The sequence below is a fragment of the Budorcas taxicolor genome, chromosome X (assembly GCF_023091745.1).
Source record: "Budorcas taxicolor isolate Tak-1 chromosome X, Takin1.1, whole genome shotgun sequence".
NCBI lineage: Eukaryota > Metazoa > Chordata > Mammalia > Artiodactyla > Bovidae > Budorcas > Budorcas taxicolor.
Window position 1 is genome coordinate 19,619,381 of NC_068935.1, and position 17,884 is coordinate 19,637,264.

At 41.9% G+C, this 17,884-nt stretch overlaps 1 protein-coding gene across 1 annotated transcript in view; it reads right to left on the reverse strand.

Annotated features, from left to right (window-relative positions):
- Positions 1-599: 599 nt before the first annotated feature.
- DCX (doublecortin) overlaps positions 600-17,884 on the reverse strand; it is a 103,592-nt gene continuing 86,307 nt past the window's right edge. Inside the window, exons 5-7 of the mRNA XM_052663465.1 lie at positions 17,422-17,544; positions 2,641-2,735; positions 600-611 (exon numbers count right to left, since the gene is read on the reverse strand). Coding sequence (XP_052519425.1) covers positions 600-611; positions 2,641-2,735; positions 17,422-17,544 — 230 coding nt within the window. The remainder of the gene's footprint in view (positions 612-2,640; positions 2,736-17,421; positions 17,545-17,884) is intronic.

Below are 17,884 nucleotides of genomic sequence, written 5' to 3' on the forward strand. Positions count from 1 at the left end.
GAGTCTTTAGGGTTTTCTATGTAAAGGATCATGTCATCTGCAAACATTGAGAGTTTTACTTCTTCTTTTCCAATTTGGATTCCTTTTATTTCTTTTTCTGCTCTGATTGCTGTGGCCAAAACTTCTAAAACTACTATGTTGAATAGTAGTGGTGAGAGTGGGCACCCTTGTCTTGTTCCTGACTTTAGGGGAAATGCTTTCAATTTTTCACCACTGAGGATAATGTTTGCTGTGTGTTTGTCATATATAGCTTTTATTACATTGAGGTATGTTCCTTCTATTCCTGCTTTCTGGAGAGTTTTTATCATAAATGGATGTTGAATTTTGTCAAAGGCTTTTTCTGCATCTATTGAGATAATCACATGGCTTTTATTTTTCAATTTGTTAATGTGGTGTATTACATTGATTGATTTGTGGATATTGAAGAATCCTTGCATCCCTGGGATAAAGCCCACTTGGTCATGATGTATGATCTTAAAAAGGGCAATTTGAAAAATAAAGTGATACACTGAGAACTCAATGATACAAAGAAAATAGCGAGGCTTTGACAAGGCTGCCATCTGTAGCTTATTCTAGTCTTTCAATGGTGAAATTTGTTTTTAGAATGGAATCTAAAACAAAAGCAAAATGAAAAACAGCAAAGAACGCCCCCCTAAAGCCTGAAACCCCAACCAGAAGAAATAGTTTAGCAATGCATTCATCCAGTGGGTTTATGGGTTGTGGAGCCTCAGCCTAAATGAACTGAACTTATCAATTAAAAAGTGGAAAGACTCAAGTGTATGGGCCAAATAAATGCCTAGACTGCACCCCCACCCAGCCCTTTGAGAAAGGTACTGGTGGAAGGTACTGGGATAGGTCACACTTCCCAGAAGGAAAGTAAGGGCAGAAATGCATGGAACAAGGACATAGTAGGAAACAGTGGAGCATCCCTATGCGGTTCTGTGTAGACAATAGAACAACCAAAGTAGGCTATTCCTCATCCTGGTATGTCCACATGAACAAGCCTTGTTGCTCAGAAGAATCACTGAAAGTTGAATGCTAAAGCAGTTCTCATCCATCTCACAATCTCGGGGTAACATTGGCTACACAGACAGTTCAGCAGATCCTCCTTTGTTAAAACCAAGTAGCTCAAGAGAACAATCCAAAGGTTCCAGCCAGGGGCACTAGCAGAAGTTAAAAGAGTCATTAAAGGAATGGAATGAGCATTAGGAATTATGGTGCAGGTAATGGTCGAGTTAACCAGGAAATTAAAATCCTGATGTAGAGAAAGGGAAATTTAAATGGGTGTCAGGTAGTGGTGTGCTGTTAAATGGGTAACAACCAGCTTTCTGTGTGAGAAAACAACAACTCTGATTTATAGCATTTGCTGAATTCCATGGTGTAAATATTCCCATCATGGCTGAGCTCTAGTTACTAGAGTTGGGAAGCAGTGTACACAGTCAGCTCTCATGAGCTAGTGTAAACCAGCTCCAGTAGACCAAGGGTCATAACCTTGGTTAGGACCTTATGTCTACTGCTGCCTAGCCATGTCACCCCAGTAAGTAACTTCACCATTCTGGGTCTCAATTTCCTCATGTGTAAAATATCAATCCCACAAGATCATTGAGGAATCAAACTAAACAAATTTACCTCTGTCTCAGATCTCTTCTACCTCTTACTCTCTATGGTTCCGTGATGGAACTGGCCACGTTGGTGGCTTTTTGCCTTTCTCCATCTCATGCCAGGTCTTGTGAGCCAGGGGAACACAAGAGAATCCTAGAGGAAGCCACTCTATGGTGTGGTAATCAGAGCAGAGGGCTTCTGGTGGCTCAGCAGTAAAGAATCACCTGCCAATGCAGAAGATGAGGGTTTGATCCCTGGGTCGGGAAGATCCCCTGGAGAAGCGAATGGCACCCTGCTCCAGCATTCTTACCTAGAGAATTCCATGGACAGAGGAGCCTGGTGGGCTATGGTCCATGGGGTTGCAAAAGAGTTGGACATGACTTCGGGAGTAAACAACAACAATCAGAGCAGAAACCACATCCATGTGGCCTGAAGTGAGGTGGAAGGCAATGGCCACTGCATATTTTTGATACAGAAGAGATTTCTAGGTGGAAATCAGTTTGGAAAGTGGAGGTAGAGAATTTCTACAACATCTCTTATTTTAATGGTATATTTATTGGGGCTAACTCAGAGGTGTAAAGGGTACCTAAGGTCAGTGCAATGAATATATGCCCTCTCTTCCCACAGTGTACCAGAATTGGCCTGAGCATGAAGAATACACAGTGAAATTAGGGTCTGTTCATATTTGAATGTCCCACGAATCTAAAGGGAGTAACTCAGGACTAACTTTCTTTATGACCTTTACTGGACCTAGGAACTTAAGTTGCCCTCACCATCCTGTTTGCTGTGCCTCTGAATCAGAGGGACAAAGCTCAGTTTATCCCTTGGGCCATCATTTGGTGACATGATTAACTCAGAATGGGGGTATCTGGGTCCTTCATACCACTTCCTTTTGGGTAAATAGAATTAAGCCAGGGGCCAGAAGAATAAACACAATGATTGGAAGCTTGACCCCTGCTGGGATTCCTGAGGCTTCAAGCTAATGGACCAAAAAGTCCAAGTGAAAGGGGGTTTAGTAAGGTATAAGAGACATAATACCTTGTGCTTCCGGAGGCTGCCAGGACTGGTGGGCGTAGAGATGGGAGACTGCTTAGACTTGGGGGTAGAGAGCTGGCTGCTGGAGGTTCCGTTTGCTAGCCCAAGGCAAGAGAAAAGGAAGGGAGAAAAATCAACAGCATACAAAGGAACATGTTATCCTTCCCCTCTGAAGACACTAAGAACATTCAAACGCGCTACACAGATGACCAAGTGATTTGATGAGTAGAACAAAGGTGAAAAGAAACACATTCCTCAGAAAGGCAAGAACTACAATCCTCAGTTAATTAGATCCCCTTGTGGTGCAAAGCAGTAATCTAACTCCCGCCCCCACCTTCTCCCCACCTCACCTCCTTCCAAGTACTTCCAATTACAGGGATCTGGTTCTTTTCAAACCTTTTTCATATTCATTCCCAAGTCTGACCCTAGCAGCATCTCTGGGAGGTAGTCCGGGAACATGTTACTCTGTTTCAATTTTATAAATGACATTAAAAAGGCATGAAGAGGTCATATGCCTCACCTTAAAGGGGAAGGCATCTGAGTGATTTGGGCATGTCCCCTCTGGTGGCAGATGATGTGGTGCAGGACAGCCCTATTATCTATCTCTTCCCCTCTCTATTTTCCTGCTCATCTTTCCCCCCACTCTCTCTTCCCTACCTCATTATGGGTACAAAGACCAGAAGGAAAAAAGGAGAGAGAGAGAGCTAATTAGGAAGCAGAATGGAAAAGAAAATGGAGGAGAAACAGTGTGAAACATAAAGAGAGGTGCATACAGCAAAATGGGCAGAGGAGAGAATTGAGAATGAGAGAGAGATCAGAAGTGAAGGAGACGAGAGACAAGAGGTTGCTAGGAAAGAGAAGGAAGTAGTTTGAAATCAGGAGAAAGGCTTACAGACAGAAAAAGGATGATGGCATTAATAGCCAGAGTCAGGGTGCACCTCCATTTGTCTCTAGTCAGTAAAATGTTGAAAATGAAATGATTTAGTGTTTAACATCTCTATATTCCATTGTTGTTGCAAATTGTCTTATATTCCCTTGCTGACCAGATTTTTAAAAGATCCAATCATGTAAAAAGAAATGTGGTGCATTGAAGTGGAACAATTAAACAGCTTTCAAAGGGAATTCATGTTCAGACATCTCATGCTTAAGTTAATTTATTTTAAAATCTAAGGACCTACATTGTTCCTCAGATATTCTGAAATGTGCTTTTTAAAAAAGGCAAATATCCCAAGGGCACTGTGGGGAGAGGGGAGGAGAAGAGAAAGAGGAGGAAGGGAAGACAGGAGAGAGCGGGTAGAGAGGAAGAGAGACAGAGAGAATAGGAAATTGAAAAAATTGAGCAGGAAGATGGCCTGAGAGTGTTGCTGTTGATCCCACAGGTAAAGCTTAAACTGATGTATCATGAATATTTCCTGAAGATATACTTCCTCTGCACCACTTTGGTAATGTTTCCCTAGGTTCTGGAACCTTCACATCAACTATAGAGATGAAAGAGACATCAGTGTGGTGGTAGCTGAATTTATCCAAGTGCAAGTGAGCTGAAAAATGGGCACTTAGGCATCCACCATCTGGTTTTACCTGTGTATTCACTTGTCTTTAACCCACTCACTGAGAGGCCTTTCTCCCTGTCAGGGCTTCCTGGGAGTCATTCATTAAATTGGCCAGTAGTTCCAGAGTACTTTCTCTAAACTGAGCCAAGAATTAGACACTAGGGTTTCAGAGATGAGTAAGTCACTTCAAATGGGGAGGCAGATAAGAATACTGTAGAATAAGTGCTATGACAGAGCCAGACAAGTGGTGTTATTGGAGCCCAGCAGAGATGCTTGGAAATCAGGGAACTAGGAGGCAAACAAGAGGAGGCAACACCTGAAAAAAGTCTGGAGAGATGACTCTAGAATAGACAAATCTACAGAGACAGAAGGTCCAATAGATCAATGGTTGCCACAGGCAGGCCAGCAGGAAGCAAGGAGGCTGGAATGGAGAGGGTCTGCTAACAGGTACCAGGTTTCTTGGCGAGAGGTGGATGAAGATGTTCTGGCATTAAATACTGATGGCTGTACAACTCCATAACTAAACTATCAACATCCAGTGAATTGTACATTTTAACTGAGTGAATTGTTTGTTATGTGAATTATATCTCAATAAAGCCATTAAGAGAAGAGGAATTGGAGCTAGTTAGGCAGAGAGAGTAGAAAGTGTAGTCTAGATCAGAATTTCACTGGGAGGGGCAAAAGGAATGGCAGCGTGAAAGAATACAGTACATTGACAGAAGTACAAACAGCTCCAAATGGCTCAAGCATACATGCCAGCAGTGAGTTCTGAGAGATGAGACTGGAGTTGAGGATAAAGACCAGACCCTGGGGGCCTCTTGTGAGGACTTGAGTTAAGTTTGGGTTTGATGTGTGAAAGAAATCATACATTGTCAAATGTACATTTGATAATATATCACAAGTTTGAGACCATCAAAGTTACATTTAAAAACTATGACTCTAGTCGTGGTGGGTGGACTGGATTAGGGTGGGGTAAAGGTAGAAGCAAAGAGACTGGTTGAAAGACAATGCATTCATCCAGGTGAGAGGTGGTGATGGCTTAAATTAAAGCACTGGAGAGGTAAAGCATGGACTAGGAGAAGAAAAGAGACCCAGAGGTCAGGCAAACTTAGGGTGTTATGTACACATACGATGCAAGCCACCCAAAGAGGAACATGACTTGTACCAAACAGCACAGAGACTGGGGGAGGTAGGCTTTGCCAGGGCACTAGGCTTTCTGGTGAATAAAAGAGACACTTTGGAAGAAGCAAGAGTCCATGGAGACAACGTGGCAAAGGAGTCAAATACTCTGCAGGAAAAGGAAGGAGTTACTCCACCACCTGCAGTGCCTCAGGGTCTCCAAGCAGGACCTGGCCCCCTAGAATTCAAGATGCAGAGCAATCTTGGTCATGAATGTGAACTGACATAATGCAAGTCTTTCAGAAGAGCCCTGACCTCAGCCAGGAAGTCTCAAAGATGTAGGTATCCCCAGGTAAGTTCTGCCATTTTGTTCTACACGGTTGCTCTGTCCTTGGGCAAGCAAGTTTCCCAGCGTTCCTCAGCCATGGTACAAGAGGATGACTACTATACTTCCAGTGTGAAAACTGTCTTTTTTACCTACCCTTTTATCCAGCTTTTTACCTGAGAATGAGCCCACTGGTCTTGCCAAAATGTGGGAAATTATTAACCACAGCATGTCTGCATGGGAATCAGTTCCCACTTATTGGCCATAGAGCTACACACACAGGTTGTTTTTTTTTTTTTTCTTTTCAATTTCTAGTTCTTTTCTCAACATTCTCTGTAACTCTCTCACCCCAAAATTTTAGAGCACTAAGGTTCCATCTATACCTCTCTCTCTATTCTCTGTATGTCTGTGTATGTTTATGTATGTTCCACTGCCACTCTCCCAATCAATCAATCTCCAGATCAATCTTAAGCTACCTGCAGATAAAGGATTTAGTTTTGTCATCAGCATTCAATAAGCATTTTGAAAATCAGTTTTTAACCATTTAACTACAATTAACAATTTAATTGTTGGGGAAAAACACGGCAGACACTTTCCCAGACTTTCATGATGGAGTTAAACCCAAAGATGGACACAGAGCAATGAGAAAATGTAAACACGAACAGGCAAAGGTCCCCCTGGAGTAGGAAATGGCAACCTGCTCCAGTATTCTTGCCTGGAAAATTCCATGGACAGAGGAGCCTGGCGGGCTACAGTCCATGGGGTCACGAAGAGTCAGACATGACTGAGAACACACAGCACACAACTCAGGCAAAGGTCAATTCCCTACAAGCTGAAGGAGCTCCTACGTCTACAGAGGACATAAAACATATTCTTATATGCATTTCTTCTATGGGTTCTGTGGGAAAAAAAATCTGGAAGAGTGCCATTTGACTTGAATTATGAAGCCAATTCATATAAATGTCAAGTAAAAGAAGTAGCAGGAAAAGATGAAAATAGGGTTTGATGAACCGTGCTTAGTTTGGGATTGGCAAATCCACATGGAAGGCTGTCGCACATCATTTTGAGCGTGACTGGAAATAACACCAGTTTGATAACCCTCATTTTTCCTTTATTCTGCTCAGACATCTTTAGCTTCTGTCTTGGAGGTTCCATTTCTCAGCTGCAATTTGAGAATGTACTGGGGGAGTCTTCGCCATCTTTCACTGGTCTCTCTCATTTCCCTTCTCATAACCACAGCCTTGCTGTTGGCATCTTTTATTTACTCATATTCCAAATCCTTTCATCCCTTTCTTCTCATTGCACAGTTCATTTTTACTCCTTTACAACAAGGCACATCAGGAACTTTTCAATCTCCTAGGCTGCTTTAACAATCTTATCAACAAAAACCAGGATAATAATGCTTATTTTGTGTTTGTGATAAGCCAGGAACTCTTTTTCTCTCTTTCTCGTCTCTCGCTCTCTTTCCCCCTGTCTCTCTCTCACACACATACACACAACCTCGTCTAGTCATATTCTAATTTCTGATAGGGAAACAGAGGTTTGTTCCAGTTAGAGACAGCAAATCCTGTGTCCAGGATTTGAACACAGGTCTTTCTGATTCCAAAGCCTATGTATGTTTCGGTTTGTTTTCAGTTTTTGCTACATTGCTCTTCCCTTTTCACACTTTGCTCCTGGAGCTCCTTCCTGTGACAACTTGCTGACATGGGTAGGAAGGAGGGAGAAGAGTTGTAACAGAGAAAAAAAAGAAAGAAATAGGAGCAAGTAGAAGCAGACACCAGAGCTTACACCCATCTTCTAGGCTTTTTATCCTACTCAATCTAGTTTAGATTGGAAAGTGATTAGCAAGAGCTATCCTTCATTCACCCTGCCAACATTCATAGACAATGTCCTGAAACAATAGCAGAGAGAGTGGCCAGCCAGCCATGTAACTACCCTCATGCCACAGAATCCTCTGAGAAGATGGTATCTGCGTCCTGTCTGCCACTTCCCTCAGCTTTGCAGCATAATTGCCAAGCTTGGCTTGGCACAATCTTGGCTTACTAGCTTCTCTGAAGGCTCATGCTTGCCCATTTCCCAGTGCTTGTCTTTAAATCCTTGGCTCCCTCAGAATGGAACAAGACAAGCCCCAACAAAAGATGGTGGGTAAGGTAGCTAAGTTGAATTAACTAGATTTATAGGGACCTAAATGTGTAGGGGAATAGGAGCTCCCAGGAGTCAAGAACAAGGTAGAAGGAGTCAGTTCCCGAAGAACAAGGAGAAATTTCAGTTTCTGGCATGGGTGGCCAAGGGCAGAGTATTGTCACTAGCCTGGCAAATTGATGCTGAGCTCTTAGACTCTGAATTCCCTTGTCTGGAGGCTGGACTGCTTCCTGGAAATCAAGATGCAATCGTGTGAAAGGTGGGTATAAGTAGCCCCAGGTACAGCGATTAAAGATTTGTCTGGGCAATGAGTTAAACAAGTCATTTACTTTCTGGGTTCAAGTTTGCATGGTACAGGAAGAAAAGGGTCAGTTTGACATGTGCTTTTCACCCAGCCTTTGACTGGAGAGCAAACTGATTTAGTATTACTTCTCACTTAGCTCTGGCTTTTCCCTCCCATTCGAATCTCCACATTTGAGCTCAATTCAAAATCAAGTCTGCTGGTTTGGGTTTGAGGTCTATTTTGAAATACTGCTCACTGAAAATAAATAACTCAGTCTACAAAAAAAGCTATGACAATAATTTCAGAGCCACCTTTAAAATTGCAGATGTATTTCGACAATTGTTTTCAAAGCATTTTGCACTATATGAATTCACATGATTCTCCTGATAACCCCAAGAGATGGTAGCCAGGAATTAATGGTCTCCTTTTAATCATAAGAAGAGCCTCAGAGAGTTTAGTACTTGCTTAAAGGGTATAAACTGCTTCTTCTCAATGGATGGTGGACTTCAGGATTTGCTTACAGATTTATTTCAAAATTCCCCCAAAGTTAGCATATCACATACCACCATGACTTTTCAGTGATTGGTTCTCTGTCTTGTCTTTTCTAATTTCCTAATGTCTTGAAGAGGGAGATCTCAATATACAATTCAGTCACTTCCTCATTCTTTTCTCATACTGAGATGCTCTAATGTTCCTTCCTTCCAGTCCAAAGACACCCTGGTTTCTTCCTACTTATACAGGGAGGTTTTCTGGAAGGCCATCCAAGTAGAACCAAGGTGGTTTCAACTTACTTCAGAACAAGGCCAAGAGACTGAGCCTGTGGTTTTCATACATTCATTCCAAAGAGCCCTTGGGCGGGGTGTGTGGATTGGTTTGGCTAATTATTTCTGCTCAGTGGGAAAGCTTTTGTCCCTCTCCCCAGACTCATCTAATAGGGAAGCAAAAACTAAGGGCCCAACAACAGTTTTTCACTGATTTGATCACAAGCCTGGTTCTCAGGCCAAATTCAATCATAGGTTGTAAGACTCTGTAACTTCGGAAGTTGGAATTTGAATTTTAAATCAATTCCCTTCAGAGTCTTGGACAGCATGCAGTGGTGGATTTTTTAAATAAAGGAGAAAAGTAAGAATCTTCCCTATAGCAAAAAAAACAATGTGTACCCATTTCTGCACTATTTTGACACAGATCAGTTTCCTTCAAGAAGAAGACAACTGTAAGAAGACTGATAGATGTGCCAGGATTGTTTCCTCTGACTTGATAAAGCTGACAATATTTATTTCTAGCTGAAGGTGGTTTTGCTGAGAACATGTTTCTGGTGGAGCAAGCTTGTTGTCAACACTCACTCCCAGTTTTATGGGGCAGGAACTAGAAAAAAACTACACTGCCCTTAATCTGTGGAAAGAACATATGCTTTGGAATCAGTCAGGGTTTTAAACCCGGGCTGAGCCATTTCTTAGATGTGTGACCTCAGGTGGAACCTACCCTCTGTGAGTCTGTTTCCTCATCTGTAACATTTGAATAAAAATAATGTGGATGCCAATTCTTGTTGTTTTGAGCATTACATGACAGACTACATATAAAACACTTAGTCAAGTGCCTTAGCAGATAGAGAGGGCTCAATAATGACAGCTTCCTTTGCTATTACTACTGGCCACTACTAGAAATGGAAGGAATTGAAGCATTGAGTTAGGAAATCCCCTTCCATGGTGTGTGATTCATCAACTTAAGGAGGCTGAGGACTAATTCTTTGGCTAGCAGGTCAGACAGTAGAAGACTGAAGTTTTCCTGAGTGAAGCCCATTACTTTTTATTTGTGCAGGTTATGGCTGTGTTCCCCAAAGCAGAGCCCTTGGTTCTCGACTCTCTCAGCAGTACCATGGGGGTAGGGTGGTCAATGAACTCCATGTGGAACCATTGAAGGTATCGGAGCAGGGAAGTTATACAATGGCTGTGTTTTAGGATGAAAAATGTGGTGGCACCACAGCAAATGCCTACGTGGATAGAGATTTGAAGCAGAGATACTATGTAAGAGTATGTTGAGCAATTCAGGCATCAGGTGATGAGGGAAAGGAAGGGATTTTTTTGTGAGAAAGGTGAAGATGTTTTAAAGGTTCAACAACAACAACAGGCACAGGATATGGTAGACATGAAGGGCTGAAGAGTGGGAAGAGTCAAAGATAATGCCAAGGTGCTGGGCCTAGGGAATAGAATTGATTCTATTGTCAGGGGGTTGGGGAAGGGAAATATTTTTGTTTTGTAGACACATTGCATTTGGCACATGGAGGCGGAATTGTCTGGTCAGCATTCATGGCGCTGATATCCAGAAGGAAGGTGGGGGCTGGAGATGTAGGTTCAATGGCAGCCTGTCTGTACCTCAATATGCTGTACTCATTACCACCTCTGCTTTTTTGTTCATGTTTTCTCTGCTGCCAGAAACATCCACTTCTTTATCAACTGAAATCTTCCTTCAAGGCCCAGTTCTTTCAGGAAGCCGTAACACCCTAGCCCACAGTAAGCTCACTTTCCCACAAACTCCAATACTTCCAACAGCACTTACTGCCTCTGTCTCTCATGTACTCGGCATCTAAACAAATCATTAAGTCTCATTTTCAGCACCACAGTTCAACGGTTAAATTGTAGAGTGTGGGGCCAGATTGCCTGGGTTCAAACCCCAGCTCTACTACTTCCTAGCTGTGTGGTCCTGGGTAGGTCAGTCCACTTCCATATGCCCTAGTTTCTTCATGTGCAAAATGGGGACAATAGCACCTACCTCATAAGGTTGTTGTAGGAATTAAATTAGTTAATATATGTAAAATGATTAGAATGTTTGCTTGACACATAACTGTGTGAGTATTTGTAAATAACAATGTTTGTACTCCACCCAAAATTTGGAGAATCACTTGTATTTAAACACAAATCCCAATGTGCAACATGTTGCTAGGACTCCTACTTCAGGGATATGGGTCAACACCACCACATCCCACGGCCTGTGGTGTGTTCTGGGCCCCCATTATACTGCTTTTCCAACCATTTCCTAAGCAATGGAAAAGTTGCCTTAGATATAGGACAGTTCTTCCACTTCAACTAGACATAAGTCGTGGTGTTAGAAAGAACCAGAATGGGGGAGGAGGTAAGGGAAGTCTTTTTCTCTTCCTATGGCTTCACCAAGGGCACAGACAAAGAGCACCACTTCCCCTTGGATGGACAGGAGGGGAGCTGATGGAGGGTCTATGATGGGAACTGGAAACAAAGGTGCTTAATTTATGGCTGTGTTCTATGCTGCACAAAGAGAATGTCACACATACCACCCCCACCCCTGCCTCCCTACAGCCCTTCTCTGAAAGCCGAGGAAGGTAGAAGGAGCAGAGAGGCAAGGGCCATCCAAGAGAGACTGTTTATTCACCACTCTGGAGCTTCTACACCCTGCCTCAAGGAAAATGCAAGGATTGTTTGCATGGGAGTCAGGAGAGCTGAGCTCTCATTCCTGAGTCATAAATAGATATTGGGAAGACTGCAAGATTTACTGAACCTCTTTATATCTTTGTTCTCCAATCTAAAAAAAACCAACTGGATATTTTCTTTTCCCAACTTAATTTATGGTGCTATTATGAGTGACAACTGAGATGATGGATTTGGAAATATTTTGCAAAGTGCAGAGCATTTACGTCACATAAAAGATCACTATCTTGAACTTCTCTCAGATGCAGAAGAAGGATATTGTGTGTTGAAGACCTCCTGGAGAAGAAAATGGCAACCTACTCCAGTACCCTTGCCTGGGAAATTCCATGGACAGAGGAGCCTGGCAGAGCAGGTTATAGTCCATGGGGTTGCAAAGAGTCGGACATGACTGGGCAACTGAGCCCACACACTCAGTCACATGTGGCAAGTGAGCATTTGAAGTGTGGCTAGTCAATTGAGGTGTACTGTAAGTATAAAATACAACCCCATTTCAACGAATGTAAAACACCTCAATAATTGGTTACATTGGTTACATGACAGAATGATAAGATTTTGGATATATTAAATAAAATAAATTATCAAAACTAATTTCACCTGTTTCTTTGATCTTAAATGTGGCTATTGGAAAATTTTAAATTACATACAAAGCTTGCATCTGTGGCTTGCATTTTATTTTTATTGGACTGAGTTGGTACATCCAGTCACGTTCAGGACAGTCAGAGCATTCGGTTTCCTCCATCTTAGGCAACCCAAAGCAACCTGTTTAGTTCAGAAGAGAAGGACTCCTGGATACAGTAGTCCCATGGACATCCTCCCTCCAACCTGGCTGTTTTGTGGTCCTTGATCTCCCCTTTTAAAAGATGTATATTTTGGTAGAGAAGACATTCATTCTCGGGATTTTGGGAACAGGGAAGATTTGACTTTCAGGAATAGGTGCTCATAGGTTGGGGGACAAAGGGTGGGGAACATTGGGTTGCTACAACAATGACTCACTGTTGAAGAATAGCAAACTAATTATTACATTACAATCCTCTCAGCCTACCAGGGTGGGTAATTAGCTTCCTTGGAGGCTCCTCAAAAAAAGAAAGAAAAAGAAAAGATTCCTTCCCAGCATCTGGCTGAATTTGTCCTTTTAATTCAATCCAATCCAATTCAATTGGGAGGTAGTTGCATAAAGAGAGAAATTAACACATTAAAGGCTGAAATAAAAATAGAGAGAGATGCGCAGAAACATCTTCCTTTAGTTCTGAAGCCAGCCTTACCTTTGCCCATCAAATAGCAAGTCCTGGGTTAATCAAAATGGAGTACTGCATAAACTTCCTTCACACATTCCACAGGAGTCCTCTGGGCTCAGGTTTCACCTGCTTTCCACACAGTCCCTTGCCCTACTTTAAAGACAACCTTGGCTAATGGGACTTATATTCTCAGAGTCCATCAGCTCTGTCCAGCGAGAATGAGCGCTCCTTATAGCTATATTATATAGACAATCAGATTTTTCCTTAACTCAAGTTTAGGCTTAGCAACAGACATCCCATTTGGGGCAATACTGCCATCAATATTGGCAGGCAGGAGTGGGACTGAACTCGAGGGGAATAAAGTAGAAAGATTTTGATTTATTCATGGGCAGAAGAGGAAAGAGACAAGTTAAACACTAAGGAACAAAGAATCAAATTATGATGCACATTACAGACCAAATAGCATCAATTTACTAAACCTCAATTCAAACTGAACGCAGATATTAACTGAATCATGAATTGGACTATATATATATATATACACATATGTTTGTAAAGCTAGAAAACTTGTTCAGACCAAAATCAAACCTACATATTTTCTAATGAACTAGAACATCAAAACATTCCTTTAACTGAACCTGAAATGAGCCAATGTTTCATTTGGTTTGAATCCCGACTAAAGAGGAACATTTTTGGCTTTCATTTGCCATCAAAGGAAGGTAGTTAAAATTCCCTGGAAATGGCCTATCTTCCACAACCTTAAGTTACTCAGGCTAAATGAAGAAATGTGGATCCATCCACAAGTCTCAGATCCAAGACAGACTGACAGAGAACAGAAACAGGGCAGTATTACCAAGTCCTAAAAAAGAACAAAGTATTTCAGCTCAACCCAATGCCATTATTCTTTAATGAAGTAAGTGTTAGTCGCTCAGTTGTGACCACCTCTTTGCAACCCCATGAACTGTAGCCTCCCAGGCTCCTCTGGCCATGGAACTCTCTAAGCAAGAATACTGGAGTGGGTAGCCATTTCCTTCTCCAGGGGACCTTCCTGACCCAAGGATCGAACCCAGTCTCCTGCATCGCAGGCAGCTTCTTTACATCTGAGCCCCTAAATTAATCTGTATATGTTTTTCGCTGACAGCTCAGAAAACCTTGATGCTTTATGAAAACCTGTGTATTGTCTATAGCTCATCCTTCTTATTATCTAATTCTGTGGAATCTGGTTAACAATTCTGGAAATAACTTATAACCATGGAGAACGATTTTTGTCTAGACATGCAAGTTCTGTCTTATCCAAAATGGGAACCAAGTCTTAGAGAAGGTAAGAAACTTGAACCAAGTCACAAAGCTGGGAAGTGGTAGAGTTGGGTTTTCCTAGAGGGATGTCTCTCTTTCCTCTTCCATATCCTATCCCCCTACGCCTCCCAGCTCGGAATAGTCCTGAGTGAGGAGGAGCTGGAAAAGGGAAAATGGGTATGTCAACTCCAAACTTTACCTAAAGTACTGGTTTGCCTGAGATTGGCTTTATCCCTGTGGAATGTTCACTGAGCAGATGTCCTACTCTTGACCCTAAACTCCCTTTTACCTTTGTGGGCTGAAATCATGTGGAGGCCCTAAACACATCATCTAAGATGAGTGCAAATGTTCTGAAAATTGCCAGAACATGAAGGCTGGCTAGATTAGAGTCTGACTTCACTTATGTTCATGAACTATCTGAAATGAAGATTTAAATAGTCTCTACTGAGGATACCACTTTAGGTGTTTTTGTTTGTTTGTTTGTTTTTTACTGGTAAGAAACAAGGGCTGTTAATAATTCTGATACCAAGTAAGGTCCCATTTTTCCTACCTCAAATTGGTTACTTTGTTTATCTTGTATGTGTGAGTGCATCCTCATTCCTTCTCTTTAGCAAGGGACTTTTGAAAGAAAGAGTTCAAGACCTAAAAATAGGTCTTGCCTGTTTAAGCCTAGGTTGGGATCTATTAAAACTCAATTTAATACATGTTCATTGAGTCCTAAATGCATTCCTTCTCTGTCTCCAACACATTATACTCAGTGAGGTGCATCTATTTTAGAAGGGAAATTCTGTAGGTAGCATGTTGGAGATCAATTATTTGACGTATGTATAAACTGTGTTTAATTACAGGTAGTCGTATTCATGTGTGCTGGGTAACCCAATTGGATACAGTCTGCAAAGAGAATCTACTTACTTCAAACTTTTGCCACCCCAGCCTTTCTAACTAATGGATTATGTGATGGCTTAAGAACAGGCCCACAAATTCTCAGATATCTTTCCCTTCAAGAAATGGAGGCTGCAACCCCTTCCTTGAATGTGGGCTGATCTTAGTGACTGCTTCCAATAAAAAGGCTAAAACAGAAGTGACAGTATATGGCTTTGGAGAACAGATCATAAAAGGAACCACATCTTCTTTCTTCTTCATTCTCTTGAATCACTGTCTGGAAGAAGATCCTGCCAATGGCCATCTTGGAAGTTAATTCTACCATCCCAGTTGTGTCTTCAAATGACTGCATCCCCTGACACCTTGACCTCAACCACATGACAACTACGTGAAAGATCCTGAACCACCCGGCTAAACCACCCCAGAATTCCTGACTCACCAAAAACATGAGATAATAAATGTTTGTTAGTATGTTTTAGGGTGATTTGTTTTATAGCAAGAAATAAGTAATACAGGTTAAAAATCCCAGAAATAGCCAGTGATACTCTGAAAAATTGATTAGCTAAGTGATTATTGCCAGATTTTATGAATATTTTTATTTATGTATTTATTTGGCTATACTGCACGGCATGTGGGATCTTAGTTTCCTGACCAGGGATTGAACCAGTGCCCCCTGCAGTGGAAGGGCAGAGTCTTAACCACTTGGCCACCAAGGAAGTCCCCAGACTTCATGAATCTTGATCAAGTGTTTCAAGTACATTTTTTTGCAAGGCCCTGCTTAGAACCTTTACAAACAATTTCATTCTCAATCCAAGTGTTAAAATCTAAGTCTTTATAGTTTGAGCAATATGAATTTGCTTACATAGTTTCATGTGCTATTCTTATGTTTAACCAAAATATCACAAAACAGCTGTATTTTTAAAAATTCCTTCAGCAAGTATTACCTACATGTCTACTGGGTTTCTAGCACTGTGCAGGGTGAAATAGGTGCTCTTGTGCTTTACAAACACTGTTAACATCTACTAGGACAAAGGTACTGTGCTCAGCACTAAGAATACAAAAATGAACGTGACACCTTGCCCTTGAGGGACCCAGGATTTGGTTGAGGAAGTAAATACATACAAGCAAATACATACTTTACAACACAGCTGTGACTATTACCCCAGAGATATGAACAACATGCTATGATATTGTGGAAAATGGAACAACTATTTCTACTTGAGGTATTGAAGGATTAAAGTTTTCAAGCAAAGAAGAGTGGTGGGTTTGAGGGATGGCATTCCAGGTGCAGGAGAACAGGGTATGCAAAGACATGAAGGTATGAAAAGCCTGAGTTGCCTCTTCACAGTTGGGTTCCTTCTTCCTGAGAATAAAGAGATGCCCAGTGATAGGCATGGTAAGATGAGGCCAGCAGGACCAGCTGTTTTTCTAGGCCATGGACATTTCAAAGCCAAGAGAGGTTGCTCAAGCTGCCTCAAATTGAAGATGTGATAAGGAGTGCTTTTGTTCTCTGCCCCAAGGCTCTCTGGCTAGAAGAATTCTCATGGTGAACCCTGAGCTTTGGGAGGATAAATGTGTAAGTCTTCTGGATCATAGAATTTCGTATCCATGAAGAATTCAAATTGTCAGTGCATGAGTCTACTGAGCTTCTACACTTGGACTTCTGTGGCCCTTTCGCTTTTTAGATCAGTGCCACTTAAAATGTGGGTGCAAGGCCTTGCACCAGAATGTAAACCAACACACTGCTGCCTTTATCAGTAAAATCATACTATGAAAAAAGAGCTGGCTGAAGTAAATGGTTTGCTCAGTGGCATGATTTACATTTGGCACCAGCTCCAGTCTCTTCACAGACTGATAAATAGTTCATGCGTCAGCAGTGATCCCTAGACCCCTAGATCACATTTTTTACATCATGAACTATCCACTAAATAAAATCCTATATATCAAATCTCTTTATTTCCTTTGGGAACCTGACCTATATGTCCTTTACTCCTGTGAGAATGATGCAGTTTATTTTGTTTCCCTTTTTGTTTTGACTTCTAAAAAATTCAAAGTTACATTTAAAGCTCAAGGGCATCTACCATGTTGACACTTTGAGGTAAGTAGCTCTTTTTTTTTAACCTTCTTGTTTTTGATTCTGATTTTCTATTCCAAATTTATGTTTGACTTGATTATATCACTGACGATGCATTTGCTGGATGACGTTGAGAATAATGGCAATGAAGAGAACCATAACAAACAGCATTACAGCAAGCATGGAAAGTGGGCCAGATTTCTGGTCTGTACCCATCTGAGTAGAATCGGGGTTGTAGCTGTATCTCCATGAGGCCAAACAAATTGAACTGGTTAGTCTCTGAATGGATAGGATTGGTCTCACGGAGACACAGTGGTGTTCATGAGGAACTCATTCCTCTGCATGCAGAGGGTACTGCCCTCCATAAATGAAGTCAGCGTGCACAGTTAGGAGAAGAGCACTCACCGTCTTGGTCGTTACCTGAGTCAGCTGGAGACTTGCTCCGGCGCGTGGGGCCAGGGCTCTTAGCTGAACTCTTCTGAGGTGTTGGGGATGCCTTGGGGCCAGCTGTGGCTGATGGGTTTCCCTTCATGACTCGGCATTCTGGTGGAAAAGGACACAGATGGCTTAGTAGAGCTGGGGAGAACCAAGACTCAGCATGTTACCAACTTCTGGAAACTGGAATAAGCACCTCATGCCAAAGCACTTCATGTCTCAGGACTACAAGGTGGTCCTCAATGTTTGAAGGAATGATGGCTCTGGAGAGAGAGGCAAGGGAGAAACTTTCAAAGGCACCTGGGCTAAGCCAGATGTTTCAACTCCTGGATCATGGAAACAAGGGCAGGAGTTGAAAAGTAGTCCGAGCAGGTAATTAAATAGTCAATAGTCAATCATTTTTGGACAACTTAGTCATGGCTCAGAACAGCACCTGTTGACAAAATTG